Below are 19,950 nucleotides of genomic sequence, written 5' to 3'. Positions count from 1 at the left end.
TTCCTCTACCTACATGAGAGAAATCTTCCTTTATAACTTAATTACCTCCTTTTTTTCCTTTCTTCACGGTACATTAGACCCTTTTACACCTTTTACTGGTCATTTTCAGTGTATCGATGCTCATTATAAAACACTCTGAATAACATCACCAAACAAATGACTAAGATGTAAATTAGCTACATCTTTAACGCCACCTGATAATGCTTAGACAACTTCCTCCCATTCAAACCACAGAAATAGATTCAGATTAGAGAGAAAACACTTCACAGCATGACAGAAATAGAGGAGAAAAGAGAGAAAGGGAGGCAGTGTAGGCTGAGCCTTTTGCCAAAATAGACAGAAGAAGAGAAAGACATTACAGGCTATAATAGAACAGCATCATTAACATGGAAAAGGATGTTACAATCTACAGTCTCTCTGTGTGCTGTGTTTCTTTCTAAATTCCTCCCTCTCTTGTGTGTTTGTGTCTTGGTCATTGGGCTGTGTTTCCTCTCCTTTTCCTTCCTCCTCGTATAAATGAGATTTCGAACGATCTTTGATTTCAGCTTAACTGAAGTATCATCTTACACCAACCGTGTTACAACATCTCACCGTTACTGTTATAAATTTCTCCTCTGTTTTATCTCCCGTCTCCTCTGAGATGGGTTTTTGTTACCAGCCTTCCAACCACACACACTTTTTTTTTTTCTCTCTTTTTCTTCCCAGGATACCGAGAGGGGTTTCTATGGAAACGAGGAAGAGACAACGGTCAGTTTCTCAGCCGAAAGTTCATTCTGTCGGAGAGAGAGGGAGCCCTCAAGTACTTCAACAAGCAGGATGTAAGCAAGGTCGTATAGATGGTGTTTACATGAGCGCCATGAGAAAATTTTGGCTTAGCAAAAGGCAGGAATATGTGACTTTGACAATGTCCTAATTGTTGTTCATGCGTGCATCCACCAAGGCCAGGGATCCCAAGGCTGTGATGAAAATTGAAACCCTCAATGCCACCTTCCAACCGGCTAAGATCGGCAACCCCTGCGGTCTGCAGATCACCTACCTGAAAGACAACAGCACAAGAAACATCTTTGTCTACCACAGTGATGCTAAGGTACACTGTCACACACTTATTCGCACACATACATACTTGTTAATTCGGTTTCTGTGCACATAACCTACAGGCTTCTTGTCAAGTTTTAGATTCATACAGGGCACTAATACAGGGTTACTAGTATAATATGCATGCTGTCCGCTTCACTAAACACACTTGGACTTGAAAATGTTCCTTAATAATTCATTTCCTTTCGACTTTTTCTGTAACTGCTCATTCAGAAGCTATAGTGAAGTCAGAGAGTATGTGGACAGTGATACATTTAGTGTTCTCTTGAATCTGAGACAGTGGACCTCATGCAAGAACCACTTGTACAAACTGATTCATTCTTAAGAAGCACTACGAGTGAAAATTTGTGTCATTCATCAGTTTTTCTCGTACTTTCTTCACAAGGGGAGAAACATTTGTTTGACTTTATAGTATAACTTCATAATTAGAAAGTCTTGATCTGAATGAATTTGAAGTTTACTGAAAGATACTAAAATAAAATATATAACCAAAATAAACAGTGCAAAATTAATATTCTTTTAAGCATATTATCATCATCATGGCTGCCGATTTTATGATTTTTATTGGAATATTTTGGCACAGCAACTTACACATACAGTAGTTTCTAGGGAAATTCTTTGACTCTGACAGCTGCCTCGGCATCTTCCTACAGGTCTCTGTCCAGTTTCATCTTCTGTTGCTCCTCACTTCACCTACTGTAGACTATAATAGCCTGTTCTCTTGTCTAATGTCTCTGTGACTGTCACATCCCTTGACCGCCTCCTGTCACAGAGCACTTTGCTTTACAAAGCATCTAACTTCATGTCAAAGCATTCCCTCTTTATTTCTGTCACAGCACAGTGCTGCTCTGCTGACACATCATTAGCAGCTCTATTAATATTTTTTAAATGTTGCTGCTCCCCTTCTACTGACTCTCCTGATTTATGAAAGCAGGATCTGAAGCTCCCCAGTATGATATTTTTGTTTTTACTTTTGTTTGTGTATATTTATATGTAGATTTATGTGTATAAAACTCATCCACAAATGGGACAGGTCACCTTATATGGCAATTTTAGGGGCGTTGATTATGCTAATGATCAGATCTCACACCACCTCATGAACAGGTGACATTAATCAGGCTGAAACAAGCGATTTATGACAATTTGTGCATTTAAGAGAGTTTGTTGAATCTGACTTTGAACAACCCTTACAGAAAAAACCTCACAGAGTTATAGGATAAGCATACGAAAATGTTCTTGCATGAGGCCCAATGACTACTGTATGAGCGTAAAGTGCTGACTTTTAGCTTTAGCTTTTAGCTCAGATTCAGTGTAGCAACTGTCTTACTGTTCAAAAAAATGGGTGAGTATGTAAAAAGTCAGCACTTAAACCTCATAGTCATTGTCTCAGTAGAGTATGTGTCACTCTTCTACTACAAACTGTACAAACTGCACTGTGTGTCTGATGTGAAATAGGTTGTTTCTACAAGTTTCATTACGTTGGTTTTGTTTTCATCCCATTCAGTCCCAGAGGACGTGTTTTAGCCTGTTAGCTTGTTCAGTCAGTCAGTTCTGTCTATGCTGCTGCTTCTGCCGCTGACGCTGCTGCCATGCTCTACTTGGGGGGGGGGAGTTATTATCGTCACCCCCGCACTCCACACTGTACTGAGCTTTCTTGTTGGGAGTGATGAGGTCAGATGCGCTAGATGAATCTGATCCACGTGAGCTTGTCGACTGAACTGCAAAAAAATGTGAAAACGCATAGCTTATTCTTTGTTTTAGCCTTACATTTAGCAGTGGTTCAAGCATTTAAAGTTGTTTATGGGTTTGCGAGGTCAACAGCAAACCTTTAGGAAAATATTTAATAAGGCCACAGCAACACTTCATTTTATGGGTCCCAGAATTTTCCAAATAATCTCCTGGGGAATGGGAAAGAACTATGTAATCTGGTATTAATGACTGGGAAAATGAGGACAGTGTTCTGAGACAGTATAGTAACCTTTTATTTTAGGTTTAAAGAAGACACTAAACAGCTAAACTCCTACTGAGTGGAAAAATACTGCATGTTGAATTGTATAGTTTATAAGATGATAAATTAGTTATGGTATTTATTGTGACTTAAATCCAAAAACACCATTGCAGAGGTGAAACATTTGTCAGACACGAACATCAACAACTTCTTACACATAACATTACATTGCAAACAAAGAACTTTTTCTTCTGTGAATCTGTCACAAAAAAGGTTCCCTACCTAAAACACAACTCAAGTTTGTTTTTGTTTTTTCATACCAATCCATGCAGATGAGCTCATCAAAGTGCAGTCCTTTAATTATTATATAATGAGCGATAAAACACGAGATCTTCAGTCTCACCTAAATCACATAAAGAACAACATCTTTTCTCTTCAAGGAGACTGTTAAACCTGCCTGTTTCTATAGCTAATGCTGATGTTCCTGAATGTAACTGCGCACATAGAGACTTTTATAGTTAAATTCTGATTCATGTGATTGTTTTTCATCAGACAATATGTTTGTAATTAGCTTTGCACTAAACATCAACAGACCATCTTGATCTACACATGAAGAACAGTTTATGTTGAGCATAATGCATATTACACTTTGAACTCTTTTGGAAAATGAAAAATAAATGTATACTTGCCTGTAGACATACTTTATATTTCTGCATGTTCAGCTCAACTGCTGTGCACCGATTTTATAAACTCTCTAGGTTACACTGGAAATGATCTGTAATTAATGATTGTCCCTATAATTAGCAGTGCCAAATTACATAATTCTTCCCAGGAACCTTCCTAGAAAATCTCCAAACCATTTCCTTTCAAGGAAATTATAGGAAACCATGTGACTCATACAATGAAGTCTCACCCTTCATGCATTATTCTGTTTTTTAACCTTTGTGTGTGTGTGTGTGCCCTTTGTCTTGCGCTGAGGGATTTTATAGTACTGAGCACACAAATCATTGCTTTACATTGCTGTTACATCTCTGGGATTTATGACTAAAATAGAAGCAGACAGAGTTAATCAAAAATGAGAATATTAGAGAGAAGAAAGAGACAGATATTAATAGCAGTTCAGGACAATGTAAGGAGATAGCCTGAAATCTAGAAAGCACTGCTCCCTCTGCTGGTAAAGAAGTGTCCCTGAAGGCTGTGACAGAAAGAGGTCATTGAGTTCACACTGTCACAGTCACTCTTGTTCTGTGGTGGAGTTATTGACAGCATTGCAGCATCCACACACCTGACTATACCTTCCGGTGTAGGCAAGACACCTTCACTGTAAAAACTCAAGGTCTTCTTTCTAAATTAAGCTGGACATGATGCCACTGTTTATTTGTTTTTAACAGGAGATGGTCGACTGGTTCAATGCTATTAGAGCGGCCAGGTTCCACTACCTACAGGTGGCTTTCCCTGGAGCAAGTGACGAGGAGGTGAGGATGACTGATCGAATCATACGCCACGCTGCTACAGTATCAACTGAAAAAGGCAGAATAATCTAGAAGTCTGTTTAATATTTAGTGCATTCTTATTTTGTTCTTTTTGTCTTTTTTTACTGCAGCTGGTGCCCAAACTGACCCGAAACTTCATGAAGGAAGGCTTTATGGAGAAAACGGGTCCAAAGGTTTGTGCTGTGGTTACACTCACTGGATCATACCAACACTTTAAAGTGAAATCAGGGGGAATAATATGAATTTACCCCTCAATTTCACAGTTACATCTGCCCAAATCTGACCAGAGGTCTAGTGTAGTGAAGTGTAGCAGCCCCTTGACACACACTGTATACTGTATATCAGTGACTTGTGTACAGTTTCATCAGAGAGTGATTTTTCCTTCTCAGATTGATTCTTTTCAGTAATTGAGTTCTGACCAAAAAGCATTTCTTTCACTCTCTCTGCAATGTTTGCAGTCTTTCTATACTGAAATACTCCCTGGTCCCTTGTTTTCTGTGTTGCAGTTTCATTAATCACAAATTTATTTAGAAATATACACCCTGTAAGCACAAGACTGAATTAATAAAGGTCTTAAAACTAGATTTTGGCCCCTCTACAAAACAGGGCCTCAAGAGCAGATAATAAAGCAGGGCCTACTTTAATTCCCTCATAATGTCAGTTGGGTTAGCGCTTTAGAGATGTGTTTTCCCAAACAACTGGTCTGTCAAGTGGTTTGAGCTAATTTAATTGAAAATATCAATTAAATTAGCTCAAACAAGCTGACAGACATTAAGTCTGGAGGTTGCACAGCGGGTGGATTTTCTCATTAGAAGTCAGCCCAGTTATGTAAAACTGTTCAATAGCAAAAGTCATTATTGTATTTTTTTTTACTTAATTTAAGTGGCCAAACTAGTCATTTAAATATACTACTGTATCAAAATGTTATAAAAGTATACTGAGCATTACTGGAATGAACTGACTCTCTTTGCTGTTTTTTTCTCATCATCTTCACTCTCTTTTGCTCTGCCGCAGCACACAGAGGGCTTTAAGAAGAGATGGTTCACCATGGATGACAGGAGACTCATGTATTTCAAAGACCCATTGGTAAGAAGAGACCTGTGTCCTCTTCACCTTTTTTGATTAGTTCTTACTGTTCACTTTGTTCACAGAACTTTCCCTCTCTTTTTCTCTCTCCCAGGATGCCTACGCTCGGGGTGAGGTGTTCATCGGCAGTAAGGAGAACAGCTACACTGTTCTGTCCGGCTTGCCTCCGTCCACTCAGGGCTACCACTGGAACCACGGCATCACCATTGTCACGCCGGACAGGAAGTTCCTGTTTGCCTGCGAGACGGAGGCCGAGCAACGAGATTGGATAGCGGCCTTCCAGAGGGTCATCAATCGACCAATGAGGCCACAGGAATATGCAGGTACAGAAAATTGGAAATTGGTTTATCCAAACATAATGAAAGAGTTTATTTGCAGTAAGGGAACCTTTTTCCTGTTTTGTCTTTAAAGACTCCTTCTGGACATGATTTAAGATATATAAAAATGCTGTGAATAGAAATTTGGGTCTAATATATTGTTTCCACAAAAAAAAGGTCAGTTGTGATGTCACAAATTCTGCTCGGTACACTCAGATTTAAGGTGAGAACAGTGAAACTTTCCTCCTTCAGCACATGAATGTGAAAACAAACTGCACATACATCATTCTGCACAGTGAAGCTCCCAACATCCAAGTGAAGTAACTATAAGCAAAACACATTTTTGGAAATAAATGGGGGAAACAGTGAATATAAATTAAGCTTTGAGAAGACTTTGAACTTTAACACAAAATATTGGCTCTCAGCAGCTTTAATACACAAGTGTTAATGTTGCTTCTCAAACAACACACACTGGGTGAAAACATACTGTATTAAAACAGACCTGTTTGTCAATTGTTCTGTGTAATCTACTCTAACTTTACTGGCTAACTTTTCTTTGCAGTGGAGGCCCATTTTAAACACAAGCCTTGAAGCTGGCATGAAGCCACAACCCAGCTGGACTGGCCCGGTCTCATTCAGATCAGAGACAACCCCAATGTGTGACCACAGACCACGGCGGGAGGCAATGGGGTGGGGGTTGAGGGGCAGGAGTGGGTTTTGGGGTGGATGAGAATGAGATGAGAGAAGATGATGAAGAAAAAGAAGAAACAGAGGGACTCCAGTCTATGTATTGTGCAGAAAACAAACTCTAATGGGGCTCAAGGCCCCTCCTGGGGTGAAATGTTGGAGATCCGAGGCCAAAGGGTAGATGATGTCATCACTATTGCGCCTACCAACTTTGTGCTATACATTATCATGCCAACCGCCCTCCCTCTCCTCAGCCATGTGGACCCTTCCCCTGCAACAACCTCTCCCTTCTCCCTGGAATTTTGTCTTGTGAATGGTTCATTCTACCTGTAATCTAATGTAATTATGTAATCTAGAGTCATTTCACTGGTTGCTTAACAAAGACAATGCATTGTTAATTTATTGAATGTACAGTTTTGATGACAGTGGCTTACCTTGTGAGTGTGTGTGGAATTGTGAAGTTTTCGTTGAGGACGCGCTGTGAGGTTGAACTTCTGGCATTGAAACCCTGTTAAACCTGAATCTACAAAGTGCTGTTAACAACAAATATGCATAAACACACACACAAACTCTCAGTGATCACCGTCGCTGTTAACGTAGCCAGAGGTGGCTGATTTGTATCCAGATAGGGTTCTTTTCAAACCTCAATCCGACAGCTGTTCTCTTATTTATTTGTACTGTTGAACATACTGAGTCATCGTAGACAGTTATTGCTGCTTTAAAGGATTGTAATGTGACAGGATTGTAATTTATATAACACTTCTACAATAGTTTTATTTAATTTTTTGCATCTTGTGTTCAAGACACATTGTTGTGTTGATCCTTAAATCACAGTGATAGTTTGTTTCATTATGAAAATCTTAACATCAATACAGATGAAGCTGAAATCAAGTGGTTTTGTTTGATTTGTCGTCAGTGTTCACTCCAGTGTCTTTGTTTTCTTAAAGGATCATTTTGGTTTATTACAACTTGGGTCTTAGTGTCATAGTATTTGCCATCACTTCTATCTTTAATTGTGACATACTGGTTGAGTTGATTGCTGAGATGTGGAAATGCAGGGAGATTGCTAAAAAAAAAAAAATTAGTCGATTACACAGGGCTTTTTTGTTCCCTGATCTCAATGTTCACTTTGCTGAGTACAATGTTGTCATAACTGATAGAAATGATGGCAAAAACTATGAAAATAACACCCAAATTGTAATACATCAGAATTATCCTAAACACAAAGATGTGTCGCCAACAACATAATGTTGTAACATTTAAAGAAATGTGTTTTTCCCCCCAAAGAACACACACCCGTATTGAAAACGTCCTACTAATTTTGCGCATATACTGTATAATGTAAAGGCAATGCTAGTGAAAGTGCAGTGATGGCATTTGTCCAGCAGATGGAGCTCTTCTGTTACTTTAAAACGGAGCTCACGTGGCGTCAGTCAGGTGAAATCCTGAAGAAGAATTTAATGGAATTTTCCCATGAGAAGATGCTAATCACCAGAGTGAGAAGTTTGAGATTTTCACAGGACAGTTAATGACAAATTAAAGGAATAGTTGTACATCTTGAAAAATACACTCATTCTTGCTCAAGGTTAGATGAGAAGGTCAATACCACTCCCATGTGTGTGCATTATAGAGCTGGATTCAGGTGGCAATTAGCTTAGCTTTGACTTGAAGCATGTGGGGAAAAACCTAGCGTGACTCTTCAACCCTCCATAAAACCACAACTTGTCATCATCAAAACACCAAATGAGAGAATTGGAAGAGTATGCACAAAGTACATTGCTGAAGAAGCAGTACTTAACTACTAGTATTTTCCAATTTGAAAAAGCAGTCAAAATAAGTAAGGCCTGTGTTACCTAACTTGTTTTTTGTCACAGTGGGTGGAGCTCATCAGTCACTTGTAAAGGGAGACCAACACGTACGCTTTTATTTGGATGGAGAAGTGTGAGCTGAAGGTCTGCTGGTGAAAATGTCACCTGATGATCTCGCCACTCTTACGAAAAACTTCCATATACACACAGACACTGGCTCCAGAGTCTCACAGAATTATGGGTAAATCAATGTTGCTTCTGTCTGGCGGCCTTGTTGTCGTTGGCAACCAGGTTGTCATGGTAAACTGCTGAGACAGTGAGCCACTGAGCTGCAGCAGCCAGGTCGGACCCACACAGGAAGCGTTTAAAAGCGGGTGGGACCTCGGCTCAGCAGGCGCCGTGTTTGTCCTGAAGATAATATGGTCAGTGAGGCGCTGGCACATGTAGCCTGCAAATATAAAAGTATTAGTGGTACAGCTGCTGCTCCAGTACATGGCTTAGTCTGAATATTATGAGTAATCCTAACTCATGTTCTAATCATTTGAGGATTACATGTTCTTGTATGATTTTAGAACATTCCCTCAGTGTAGGATGCCTTTTTAACAGGTTTAATGCATTTAAAAACACATCACGGCAAGGCTCGACTCTGTCAACAGGTCTAATACCTTTTTAATGTCTCATTACCTTTTTGTTATAAATCAATGGAGTATTTCCTTTTTAGTTCTTTACGAAGTCTCTGGAAACTTACCCCAGCTGTCCTGTCCATCAGGCCCTGCAGTCGATACTCCACCCGGACTGTGAGACTGTGAAATTAGCTAATCTCCTCACAGGAAACCCAGCAGGACCAGCTGTTGGACTGTATGCAAACTGGATGAAGCACCAGAGAGGAACAGGTCCACAGTAAAAAAAAAAAAAAAGAAAAAAAAAGGAAGTCCAGTCAAGGGTGAGAAAGTCCTCAGTGATATCAGGTTTTAAAATGAGTCTACTTGGACTCTAAACCCAGTGTCACCTAAATGTGTTGAAATGTGTTGTGAAATCACTTGGATGGCTAAAATACACAAATAATTATGTGTCTTGATATTTTTCCTAGGTAGTTTTAAACATTAAATCACAAACTAACTAGTAAAGTGGATTAAGGGGTTAGCTTACCTGTTCTATTTTCTCCTCACAGAGGAGTCAGATTTATGTAAATATGTATTTCATTATGATGCCTTTTGCTGTCTAGAGAAATAGTTTTGGGAAACATTCATATTCTCTTTCTTGCCAAGAGTAAGACGAGAAGATTGATACCACTCTTGGTGATATCAATCCTCTCATCTAACTCTGGGCAAAAATATGCATATTTTTTCATTTTTGTTGCTTGATATGCAGAGTCTACACTGATACTGACACTGACATTTATCACAATGAGGACACAGACACAATCTCTTACTGATGTAAATCACAGAACCTTCTTGCTGGCCAAAGAAATCTTACATAAACATGCAGAATCTTCATATAATATTCCCTATAAAAGAAGAAAAAATGCAACAGCCTCAATGCTAATCAAAATGTATGAAAATTTGGAAACTGTTTTACTTTACTCAGCCAGCTTTAGTGCGGAAAAACTGCTATTAAACCTGCAACGCCCTGTCTTAAGTAGGTGCTACTCACATACCAAAATTATTCATTAGTGTGGTGTTTCAGTGGAACGTTTTAGTGTCCAGTGTAGGCTTAAGTGTCATTTCTCAGGCCATGTCACTCAGAAGTGTCAAATTCAAGACAGGACACTGAACTTTGTTAATATTTAGTAATTCTTTGCATGAAAAGGAACAAATGTAACAATATATTGATGCACAATATGAGCCATTTGAAGTCTTCAAAAAATATCAGCACTGTCCTTCAGATATTCATACTGGTCAAAACCTTAGGATTGAACTCTTACTAAGTCATCAAATCTCCAAACACTGGGCCTCATGCATGAATGAGTTGATCTTAAATTGTGCCTGCAAACAATTTAACTTAACAACTTTTGTGGCATTCATCAGTGCTCGGTTATTTCCCGTCTGTTCTTAAGTTAGATCAAAATTTCAAGGACCAGTGTGTAGGATTTAGTGGCATCTAGTGGTGAGTTTGCAAATTGCAACAAACTGAATACACCTCCCCTCCCCCTCCCCTTCCAAGTGTGTTGGAGAATCTATGGTGGCTGTGAAGCTCGTGAAAAATACTTAAGGCCCTCTCTTGAGCCAGTGTCTGGTTTGTCCATTCTGAGCTACTGTAGAAACATGGCAGTGCAACATGGCAGCCTCCATGGAAGAGGACCTGCTCTTTATGTAGGTATAAAGGGCTCATTCTAATGTAACGAAAACATGATTCTTATTTTCAGGTGATTATACACTAATTGAAACATACTTATGAATATTATATTCCATTTTTGCTGAGTCCGTTCAGCTAAATGCCACTAAATTCACACACTGCACCTTTAACAGTGCCCTAGACAACTGTAAGCCAATATGCACAAAAGCCAACTTGTGTTTTGTGCTTTGAAATATTAATGATGATGAAAAAGCAATTTGCTTTATGAAAACACAGAAGAAAAATGTTCTATAATTATTTATTAATTTAATAATTTTAAATGTTTACACTTATTAAAGATTAGGTCTAGCCTTACTGACAACAAAATTAGGCCAATATGCCTGCACGCATGCCCACACACATAAGCATGCACACACACACACACACATACACACACACCCCCCTATCCAGTCATCAAAATGACAGCACACGTCATTAATTATGATTTGTCATAGTGCATGAAGTAGTATGAAGCGGTGCCAAACCAAATCTGCAATGGCTTATTTGCTACTGCTTGATGCGTTGGCCAACCAAGCCTTGAGAAGAGAGTTGTTTGCTGAGAGTCATGAGTGGCTCATAAGCCGCTTTCAATTACCGAGGCAGATTCTTCAAAACCTGTGTGCTGTTCTGGAGCCTCAACTTAGATCAGAGACAAAACAGATCTAGTCTGACTCCACCTCATTTGAAAGTACTCACCGCTATCGGTTTCCTGGCTACTGGGACCTGCCATAAGGATTGGTGGTAGGTCTGGCATATCCCAGTCCACTGTTAGTGGTGCGCTCCCCAAAGTTCTCCAGGCTATCATTCAGTTAACACCACAGTGCATTCAGTTTCCATATACCACTGCTCAGCAGACCCAGATAAAAAGGGAATTTTATGCCATTGCTGTACTGCCCAACACTATTGGAGCAATCGACCGTACTCATGTACGCATCAAGGCACAATCTCCAAATCTGTTACCCTTCCTCAATAAAAAACAGTTCCATTCAATCAACGTCCAAATAATATGTGATGCACAGAATAACATCTTGAACACGGTGACTCGATGGCCGGGGGGATCACACGACTTGTGCTCCACAATAGTTTGGTGGGTCTGTGGTTGGATCAAAGTGCTGCTGAAGATGGGTGGCTTATTGGTAAGTGTTATAATATGATAGATTTTTCATAAGTCTGCATTATTACCTTTCAACATAAATCCAATTTTTAATTTAGGTGATGGGGCTTTACGCTACTATCATGGCCTATGACACCATTTCCCAACACTCAGACCTAACAGGAGGTGGCCTATAACCAGAAACTGACGCATACTTGCTCAGTGGTGTAGCGCACTATCGGTATACTGAAAAGTCGATGGCTATGCCCAGACACTAACCTGATGTGCCAGATGGTTTGTTAAACAGAACCATCTGAGAAATCGTCAATGGAAACTGTTTGGGAAAGGGCAGGCACTTTCATAAAAACTTGGCAGGTGATTGGATGAACCATCTATCTATCACCGTCTTACCTTGCAAGGCAGCAGGATGCACAACACTGATTGGTCCAAACCACCGTTGGTTCAGACACAAGCGCATAACTTGAAGCCTGACAAGATGGATTCTCACGTGATGTTGTGAATCCAGCTGCCTCGTAAGGTAACCTAGACACAGCAGGTGGAAAGCTTTTATACACATCTGAAAAAGTGTGCAAAATAACCATGGCCTGCTGTGTTCTGCACAGTAATGCAACATGGTGTGCCCCCACCCCACCTGCCACTACCTGAAGACATGGAGGTTTATGGTTTCGTGGGACCTGACAACAGACATGACGTTGAAACCTGACAGCAACTCATTTCACTTTTTTTAACATGTAAGCAGATCACTTTTGTTACATTGTGAAATGACCTGGGCCTATACTCATTGTAGAAAAACTGAAATGGCACTTATTTGATAAATGGTTTTTATTTCTTGGTTTTTGAAGTTAAAAATCTTTGAGAGTGTCATTATTTTGTGAAAAAGTGGATGACATATAATGAAGAGTCTCTAACATCTCTTGATTTTGTAGGACCGACTCTGGTCAGGTGGATCGTCTTCATGGTCCAGGTGTGCTCTGAGAGGTGGATGGCGCACTGGAGCCAGATGCATCTGAAAAATAAGATAGAGATTGTTAATACATATGTTTTGTTTAATTTATTCATATACCAATGATTTAAGATGGGCATGTAGCTTAAAACAAAAATGGGCATGGTAGGCTATAAATTAGGTAAAATTAGAGTGTTTTTTAAAAAATATGTTTAATGTGGAATCAAATGAAGCAATCGACTTGATTAAATTCCCTTAAATTTAGATTGATGCTTACCATTGTCTTCAGATCTTGCTAGTTGATCCTAGGGTAGCCTATGCTGTCTGGTGCTGACAGGATGTTTCCTGGCTGTGGTACATAGGTCGCTGTCCAGTGGAATATCAGACTGCACCCCAGAGAAACCTCTCCAATAATGGCTCCAATGCGCTCATCCATGACTGTTGTTTTGACAGTTTCCTGGCCCCCTCCCGTGGCTGTAATAGTATGCTTGGCAGCAGACAGTCGTTTTTTGGCGTCCATTTTCAGATCAAACCGTTTAAAAAAATTTTCACTAAGAGTTCTTTCTTCTGAACACACAGCATTCATTGCACTGGTGATCTCTTGCCATGCTTTGCACTTTTCTGGACTGGTGACCCGACTGCTCACACTTGAAAATAACTTAATTTCTCTTAACGAAACTTCATTAAGTAAATTTCTCTGCAGAAGAAACTTTTTTCCTTTTTGCTGCCACTAGGTGGCACTTTCCTTTCCTTTTTTTCTTTCTTTTGCCTGAGCTTAATGTTACCTGTCAAACTGCTGTGGTTTGTTGGTTTGTGGTTTGCACATGGCATTTAAGTCTGCTGCCCTTATAATGGTTTATTGGGGCGTTTACTTATGCTAATTGCAAATTGCCTGGCACGCGCATCCAATTTAAGATCAAACGCAATTCATCAACACACTCAGATGGGTAAGAACAGACTTGGCTGTCAGCACACATCTCATGAATCCCATGTAGGATTTTCTTATTTTCCTCTTATTGCTTTGTGCAAGAACAAATATAAGAGAAAAATAAGAAAACATTCATGCATGAGGCCCATGTCTTATAAGTCATTAAAGCAGGCCAGTTTACTGTTTCAGTTTGAATAGTCAGTAGTCTTTGCCTATGTGGCCTTCAAGGCCTGCTGAGTGTTGTATAGATAGGCTGTTCCCAGCCAGAGGGAGGACTGTGTGGAGGTGGTGCCAAGGCCAGGCTGTTGATAAGCGGAGCATAAGGCCTGTGGGAGGAGTGGAAGTATGGGTACTGATACAGACCAGCGGGGTACCCAGAAAAGGCACTGTAGAAACCGGAGCTCTGAAGGTCAGTGTAGTCAGACTGGTTGGCAGAAGAAGTGGAGGAGGTGGAGGAGGAGCAGGCACCAAAGCCCAGAGAGGTGTACTCAGGTTGTTGTGGTGGAGGAGGGGTGGCAGAGGAAGAGCATTGGGAGGAGTGGCTGCTGTAGTGTCCTGGACTCATCTGCTCAGTTTTAATCTGAGGTTTCTGGCTACTGTCCTCGTGGAGCCCATAGGTGTGACGATCGGAAGATGACGGTGCCATTGCAATGGAAGTTCCAGTCTTGGGTGTCCACGTGGGAATGCCATGAGAGTGAGAGTGGATGCTGGGTAAAGTGAATGATCCAGAGGGGTTGTTATGTCCATGGTTGGTATCTGGCGGGGTTAGAACTGTGGCGGTGCGGCTATTGGGAGGCAGGTACTGGTCGAACTCATGGACGTCAAATCCATCGATGGTGCTGATGACGTCACTGCTGAGCTCTGAGATGTCCACATTACTGAAGTCAATGTTCTGACGGCCAGTGGGAGGAACAGAGCCGTCCAAAGGCCGGTGGCCCTCATGTTTGGTCCCCATGTGAAGGTCGGTTTTAGGTGTAGTAGGAGGTGTTGGAGGTCCATGAGACTGACCTGGACAAAAGCAAATAAAAAAGGGGTGTAATCCATTCCAGCATTGTAGTTTACACTGCAATAAATATGAAGTTAAAAGTGTATTAAAATTGAAGATCTGGATGTGATTAGTCATCTCACCTGTCCTGTCAGCCAGCCTGGCCACTCCCGGTTCTGGCTTATATAAGCCCTGCTGGTGCTGCTGGACAAGGCCAGGTCTGCAGTCCCCCTGACCTGGTTTGGTGCTCTTGCGTCTCCGAGGCTGGTACTTGTAGTCTGGGTAGTCTTTCTTGTGCTGCAGCCTCAGCCTGTCAGCCTCTTCAACGAAGGGACGCTTCTCAGTCTCAGAGAGAAGTCTGAGGAGGAGAGTGGGGGGGTAGGGTGGGAGGTTAGGCTCATTGGATGCACTTTAAAACATCAGCATCCAGAAATAGAAACATATTGATGACAATACATTAGCTTATATATTCAGTCCAAACTGGAAAGACATATCACCACAACAAAAGGAACAAAACACGTGTTCTCTAAAATACCAGAGAAATTAGACAAATAAGTATTATTCGTATTACTTAACTGAGCAACTTTTATGCACTTTTACTCTTTGAAACTAACTCAGTGATTCCATTTAAAATTTCACTGTGAGAATAAAGCTTTACTACATGAATCAGCTGTACAGCTGCACAGTTGTCATGTTTTTCAAGCTGTCAGAAATTGGCCAATGCATTAGCAGGGGGCTGCCAGTTAGTAGAATTATTTTTTTATTAAACATATTGCCTTATTGCACGAGGGAGATCGCATTTTACAATTTCCTCTGTATCCCTCTATAATTATGTCATTGCCTCAGTTTATAAAAAACTTTTTGTCAAGTATTTGTCAAGTATTTTCCCATCAATGTTTTATTTTTATTTCTATTGAAAAAGAGTTCCCGATCTCAATGAGACTACCCGATACAGGATTAAATACATTTGTATTTATGCAAAATCACAAAAAAGTTTTGTGCTTAATTTAATAAGTGTTAGTTACTGACTGGCAGCTGTTAATTCATCAGAAGAGTTGTGACATTTCATACAAGTGAATTCCTCATTTTGTAATGAAAACCACACCAGAAAAAACAGGATTAACAATTAACAATAGGCTAACAGTCTGCAAGCACAGTTGCATGTACTAACAGCTCATTAGTTGAAGTTGAGAGTTTCTGGTTGTGATGCAGTACTCACCGCCACAGTTTGCCCAGCGTCTTGCTGAGCTCAGCGTTGTGCAGATGAGGATACTGGTCCGCCAGCTTCCTCCGCGCTGCCTGCGCCCACACCATGAACGCGTTCATTGGCCGTTTCACATGAGGTTTGTTCTTCAGCCCTCTCTCCCCTTGACTGGGCATCGGCACCAGCGACCAGTCGTAACCTTTCAGCACCTGCGACACCGCGTCGCGGATGCAGACTGGAAAGCGCTCATCCTCCGCGTTTCTCTCCGTTTTGTGCGTAATCCTCGCCGGGCACGCTGCTCCTTGTGCGTCGGACCCTGCTGAAGAGGTCGGGGACTCTGAATCCGATCCATGCAGCGAGAAGGAGCTGTCGCTGCCTGTGGGGCTGCACAGATGGTCTGTCAAGGACTTGTTCTCCTCTGTCATGTTAGAGCCGGTAAAAAGTTGCCAGAATGATATACTGTCGCCCGGATTCCTCTCCAAGTGCGTAAATGCGCGCGACTGTGTAGGAAGATTGTGTCTACGAAATCAAGTAAAATCCCAAATTTCTTGTCTTGAACCTGCCATTCCTCTTCACATCCTCTTCTACAGACGGGCAAAGTTTGAAGAGCAACTGTTTTCTTTTTAGCACTTCAACTCCTGCTTCTCTCCACCCCTCCGGTCCTATTGGCTTTCCCAAAGTTTTACCAGCAGAGTGCCTCCTGTTTTGGCATAATGAAGCAGGAGAAGGCAGTTAATAGTTGATAGTGAGTGTGGCAGCCTAATAGGCTATTACACTAAGAATTTAAAACATTTTAGTTCGATGGTAGTTTAATCTAGACATCTCTACTATGGATGAGTTTGGTGTGTCCAAATGCTGGAAATAAGTAGAGGCTCATGAAGTACTATTTTATAGCCTACTTCTGCTCCACTCTGCATTTCAGAGTCATACATCTAACAGCTTTTCACTAATTTTAATATTTTACAACATAAGATAAAAAAAGTGAAGCACTGATATAGATTAAAATGAACAGCAGTATTCAAATTAACACCACTTGACCAAAGTACAACATTAAAATGCTGCTTGTACTCAATATATAATAATTAACCAATAATGTCATATAAATAATGATAGAACACTCACAAAGCCAATGGTTTGATGTAGCTTGCTGATTTTTTTTACACGAATAATAATATTATTATTGGTAGAAGTACTAGTATTATATATATTGTTAATAATGATAACAACAACAGCAATAATAATAATAATAATAATAATAATAATAATAATAATAATAATAATAATAATAATAATAATAATTAATACACATCGGAGTTCCGCGTGTTTAGTCACGTGACTGTGAGTTCCTCCACTGACTGCCCGCGCGAACATGGCGGCCGCCGGTGGCAGCACAGACACCTCTTTGAGGAAAAGACGTGTCGATAGCAGCAAAGCGGAGACGAACAGCTGTAAAGACAATGGAGCAAACTCAGGCAAAGACTCGGAGAAAGAAAAGAAGCTTCCGTCCTTACAGACCGGGACTTACTGGCTCACTCGTATCGTGCTGCTGCGCGCCGTCGCCTTTATTTACTGTGAGTGACATGTACAGCTTTACTTTACTAAGTTGGTTATAAAGTCACAAACAGATTTTGTTAATCGCCAGTTGCGTGTTTATTTAACGTATATCCTTGCTGTTTAAATTCTGCTTTCAGTGCAGTTGTCATGTTAGACATTTGCTCTGCAGCTTCATGTTTGTTTTTTGACACAGCGAATTAGAAATAGCATATATGATAACAATATGTGCTTAAGTTGATGTCTTAAGCTGGTAGCTGGCACTGCTGAAGTGTGCGTTTAGTGTTATGACCCATGACCCATGTTATTACAAAAATATAAAAAGTTACTTTGACCTGCTTCTGAGCAGTAGGTCACAGGTCACAGCTGCTCCAGCTCCTGTCAGTGGTGACTGTCTAACTGGTGGAAGTGGTGATTTTGAATTAGATATAGCATTTAAATAATAAGAGGTAACTGGTGTACTCTGTTGGGCAGTTGTTAATGTTTTCCACTATTATTCTTACAGTTAGAAGTCCGAGGCTTCTGTTCTCTGATGAAAAATGATTTGTTTTTTAAAGCCACTTGTCCTGGTTAGAGTTACAGTGTTGGCAACAGGGCGGCTGGGGGATGTAATCCTTCCACAATGTATGAAAAATATCTGCTTAGCCCCATTTGAGCCTGTCTCATCCACTCTACGGCAGACAGTCCAGACTTACCAGATGTAAATTTGCCAAACCAACCAGTTACTCCTCACCCTCAAAGTTTTTTTTGTTGAAAACGGAAACATTTGTAGAACAGAGACTGAGACCATCAGTGGTGGAAGAAGTATTCACATCCTTTACTTAAGTAAAAATACCAATACAGAAATGTAGAAATACTCCATTACAAGTAAAAGTCCTTCATGAAAAATCCTACTGAAATAAAAGTACTAAAAGTATTAAGGTAAAAGTACTAATTTTGTCCCACTGACTAATATAATTATATATATGTCATCATTAGATTATTAAAACTGCAGCATGTTACTGTTGTAGCTGCTGGAGGTGAAGCTAGTTTCAACTACTTTATAAACAGCTAGTTTAGTCCAGTGGTTCCCAACCTAGGGGTCGAGGCCCCTTCAAAGAGTCACCAGATAAATCTGAGGGGTTGTGAGATGATTAATGGGAGAGGAAAGAAGAAAAAAAAAAGTTCTGAGACACAAATCTGTTTTCATTTGAACATTTATTGAAATGAAACCATGTGATGAGTTTAGAGGGGAAAAATCACTATTTGGTGGAGCTGTTAACAACTCATAGACATGTGAAATGTGACCCCGACTACACACTGCTTTTTGTAAGACGTCAAAAGCCAAAAAGGTTGGAAACCACTGGTTTCATCTTTAACAATGTGTTGTATTTTAAAAGCTTGTTATATTATCCGTTGTGTCAAATCTTCATCTGAAAAGTAACTAAAGCTGCTAAATGAATGCAGTGGAGTAGAAAGTACAATATTTCCCTCTAAAATGTAGATGAATGGAAGTATAATGTAGCATAAAATGGGATGAAAGTACCTCAAAGTCGTACTTAAGTACAGTACTTGAGTAAATGTACTTAGTTACTTTCCACCTCTGGAGACCATCCAACTTGTTCAGTATTCTTATCTCAGCTGCCTGTTCCCATAATCTCATTTTTTGTGGCCAATACCCATTTACATCTATGGTCCAACAGCCATCGCATCTGACAGTCATCATATTTAATGATAGAGCAATGACTGAATGAGTAATATTTGTTTTTTTCTATAGTTGTGGCATTCAGCGTTGCTTACAACCAGAATAAGCAGCTGATAGGTGAGCACGGCCTGATGCCCTGCAAGAACTACCTCAACAGCGTCAAGCGCTACGTGGGTGGAAAGATAGGCATGGCCGCCCTGGCATACACACCCTCCATCCTCTGGTTCTTGGACTGGAGTGACATGGATGCCAACCTGGATGGCATTGCTCTGTTGGGGATGGCACTGTCTGGGTTTGTCCTGGTGACAGGAATGGCCAACATGGTGATCATGGTAGCACTGTGGTTGCTTTACCACTCCCTGGTCAACGTGGGACAGCTGTGGTGAGTCTGGGATGCACACAGTACAACAGTACTCACGCTTAAATAACAAACTTCAATAAAATAATCATATTCGTACAGTTTTGCAAACTAAAATGATCAGATTCAGTTTTTAAAATGTTAAATTCCAGACTATCCTTTCAATTTTGTGCTTTTATTCATCATATCATTGTTGGTGATGTTTATTTTAAAGGGGTATTCCGTGTCAAATCAGACAGAGTCAAGAAAAGTGGTTGCAGCAGCGTCTCAGATTTTGCTCAGATTTTTTCTATATAATGTTCCCCAAACTAAGGACTGTAAAATAGTTTTGTTCAAATCCAATCTTTCTATATTTTTTTGGCCCTTGATATTTTTTAATTTTTACACCCTCAAAAATGCCTGATCTGGGAAGCCA

At 40.3% G+C, this 19,950-nt stretch overlaps 3 protein-coding genes across 4 annotated transcripts in view; 2 read left to right on the top strand and 1 right to left on the bottom strand.

The window, feature by feature from the left end:
* Window positions 1–7,517, top strand: part of LOC122971804 (arf-GAP with dual PH domain-containing protein 1) — a 33,854-nt gene extending 26,337 nt beyond the window's left edge. For both annotated transcript variants that reach the window (XM_044338552.1, XM_044338551.1), the window contains 7 exons: window positions 706–818; window positions 941–1,087; window positions 4,435–4,518; window positions 4,647–4,709; window positions 5,551–5,622; window positions 5,717–5,945; window positions 6,502–7,517. In XM_044338552.1, the coding sequence (XP_044194487.1) occupies window positions 706–818; window positions 941–1,087; window positions 4,435–4,518; window positions 4,647–4,709; window positions 5,551–5,622; window positions 5,717–5,945; window positions 6,502–6,530 (737 nt within the window). In that variant the 3' untranslated portion in view covers window positions 6,531–7,517. The remainder of the gene's footprint in view (window positions 1–705; window positions 819–940; window positions 1,088–4,434; window positions 4,519–4,646; window positions 4,710–5,550; window positions 5,623–5,716; window positions 5,946–6,501) is intronic.
* A 4,838-nt stretch (window positions 7,518–12,355) lies between these two features.
* Window positions 12,356–17,055, bottom strand: sox8a (SRY-box transcription factor 8a). The gene is made up of 4 exons (XM_044337263.1): window positions 15,958–17,055; window positions 14,882–15,096; window positions 13,103–14,761; window positions 12,356–12,888 (listed from the first exon to the last, which is right to left on the bottom strand). Exons 1-3 carry the CDS (start codon window positions 16,365–16,367, stop codon window positions 13,977–13,979), a joined length of 1,410 nt encoding a protein of 469 aa, XP_044193198.1. The 5' UTR covers window positions 16,368–17,055; the 3' UTR covers window positions 12,356–12,888; window positions 13,103–13,976.
* Window positions 17,056–17,264: 209 nt separating this feature from the next.
* Window positions 17,265–19,950, top strand: part of lmf1 (lipase maturation factor 1) — a 34,573-nt gene continuing 31,887 nt past the window's right edge. The window contains exons 1-2 of the mRNA XM_044337262.1: window positions 17,265–17,513; window positions 19,250–19,559. Of these exons, the coding sequence (XP_044193197.1) occupies window positions 17,312–17,513; window positions 19,250–19,559 (512 nt within the window). The 5' untranslated portion in view covers window positions 17,265–17,311. The remainder of the gene's footprint in view (window positions 17,514–19,249; window positions 19,560–19,950) is intronic.

This window comes from Thunnus albacares, chromosome 20 (genome assembly GCF_914725855.1).
Source record: "Thunnus albacares chromosome 20, fThuAlb1.1, whole genome shotgun sequence".
Taxonomy (NCBI): Eukaryota; Metazoa; Chordata; class Actinopteri; order Scombriformes; family Scombridae; genus Thunnus; species Thunnus albacares.
This window is presented reverse-complemented; position numbering and strand designations above follow the sequence as displayed.

What these genes read in the sequence shown, in the direction of transcription:
- sox8a (XM_044337263.1), bottom strand. Translation starts at nt 16,367, where the DNA reads ATGACAGAGGAGAACAAGTCCTTGACAGACCATCTGTGCAGCCCCACA. An exon ending in ACGCTGGGCAAACTGTGGCG is followed by an intron (nt 15,097 to 15,957) that starts GTGAGTACTGCA and finishes TCTCCTCCTCAG; the next exon opens with ACTTCTCTCTGAGACTGAGA. An exon ending in CAGGCTGGCTGACAGGACAG is followed by an intron (nt 14,762 to 14,881) that starts GTGAGATGACTA and finishes GCTTTTGTCCAG; the next exon opens with GTCAGTCTCATGGACCTCCA.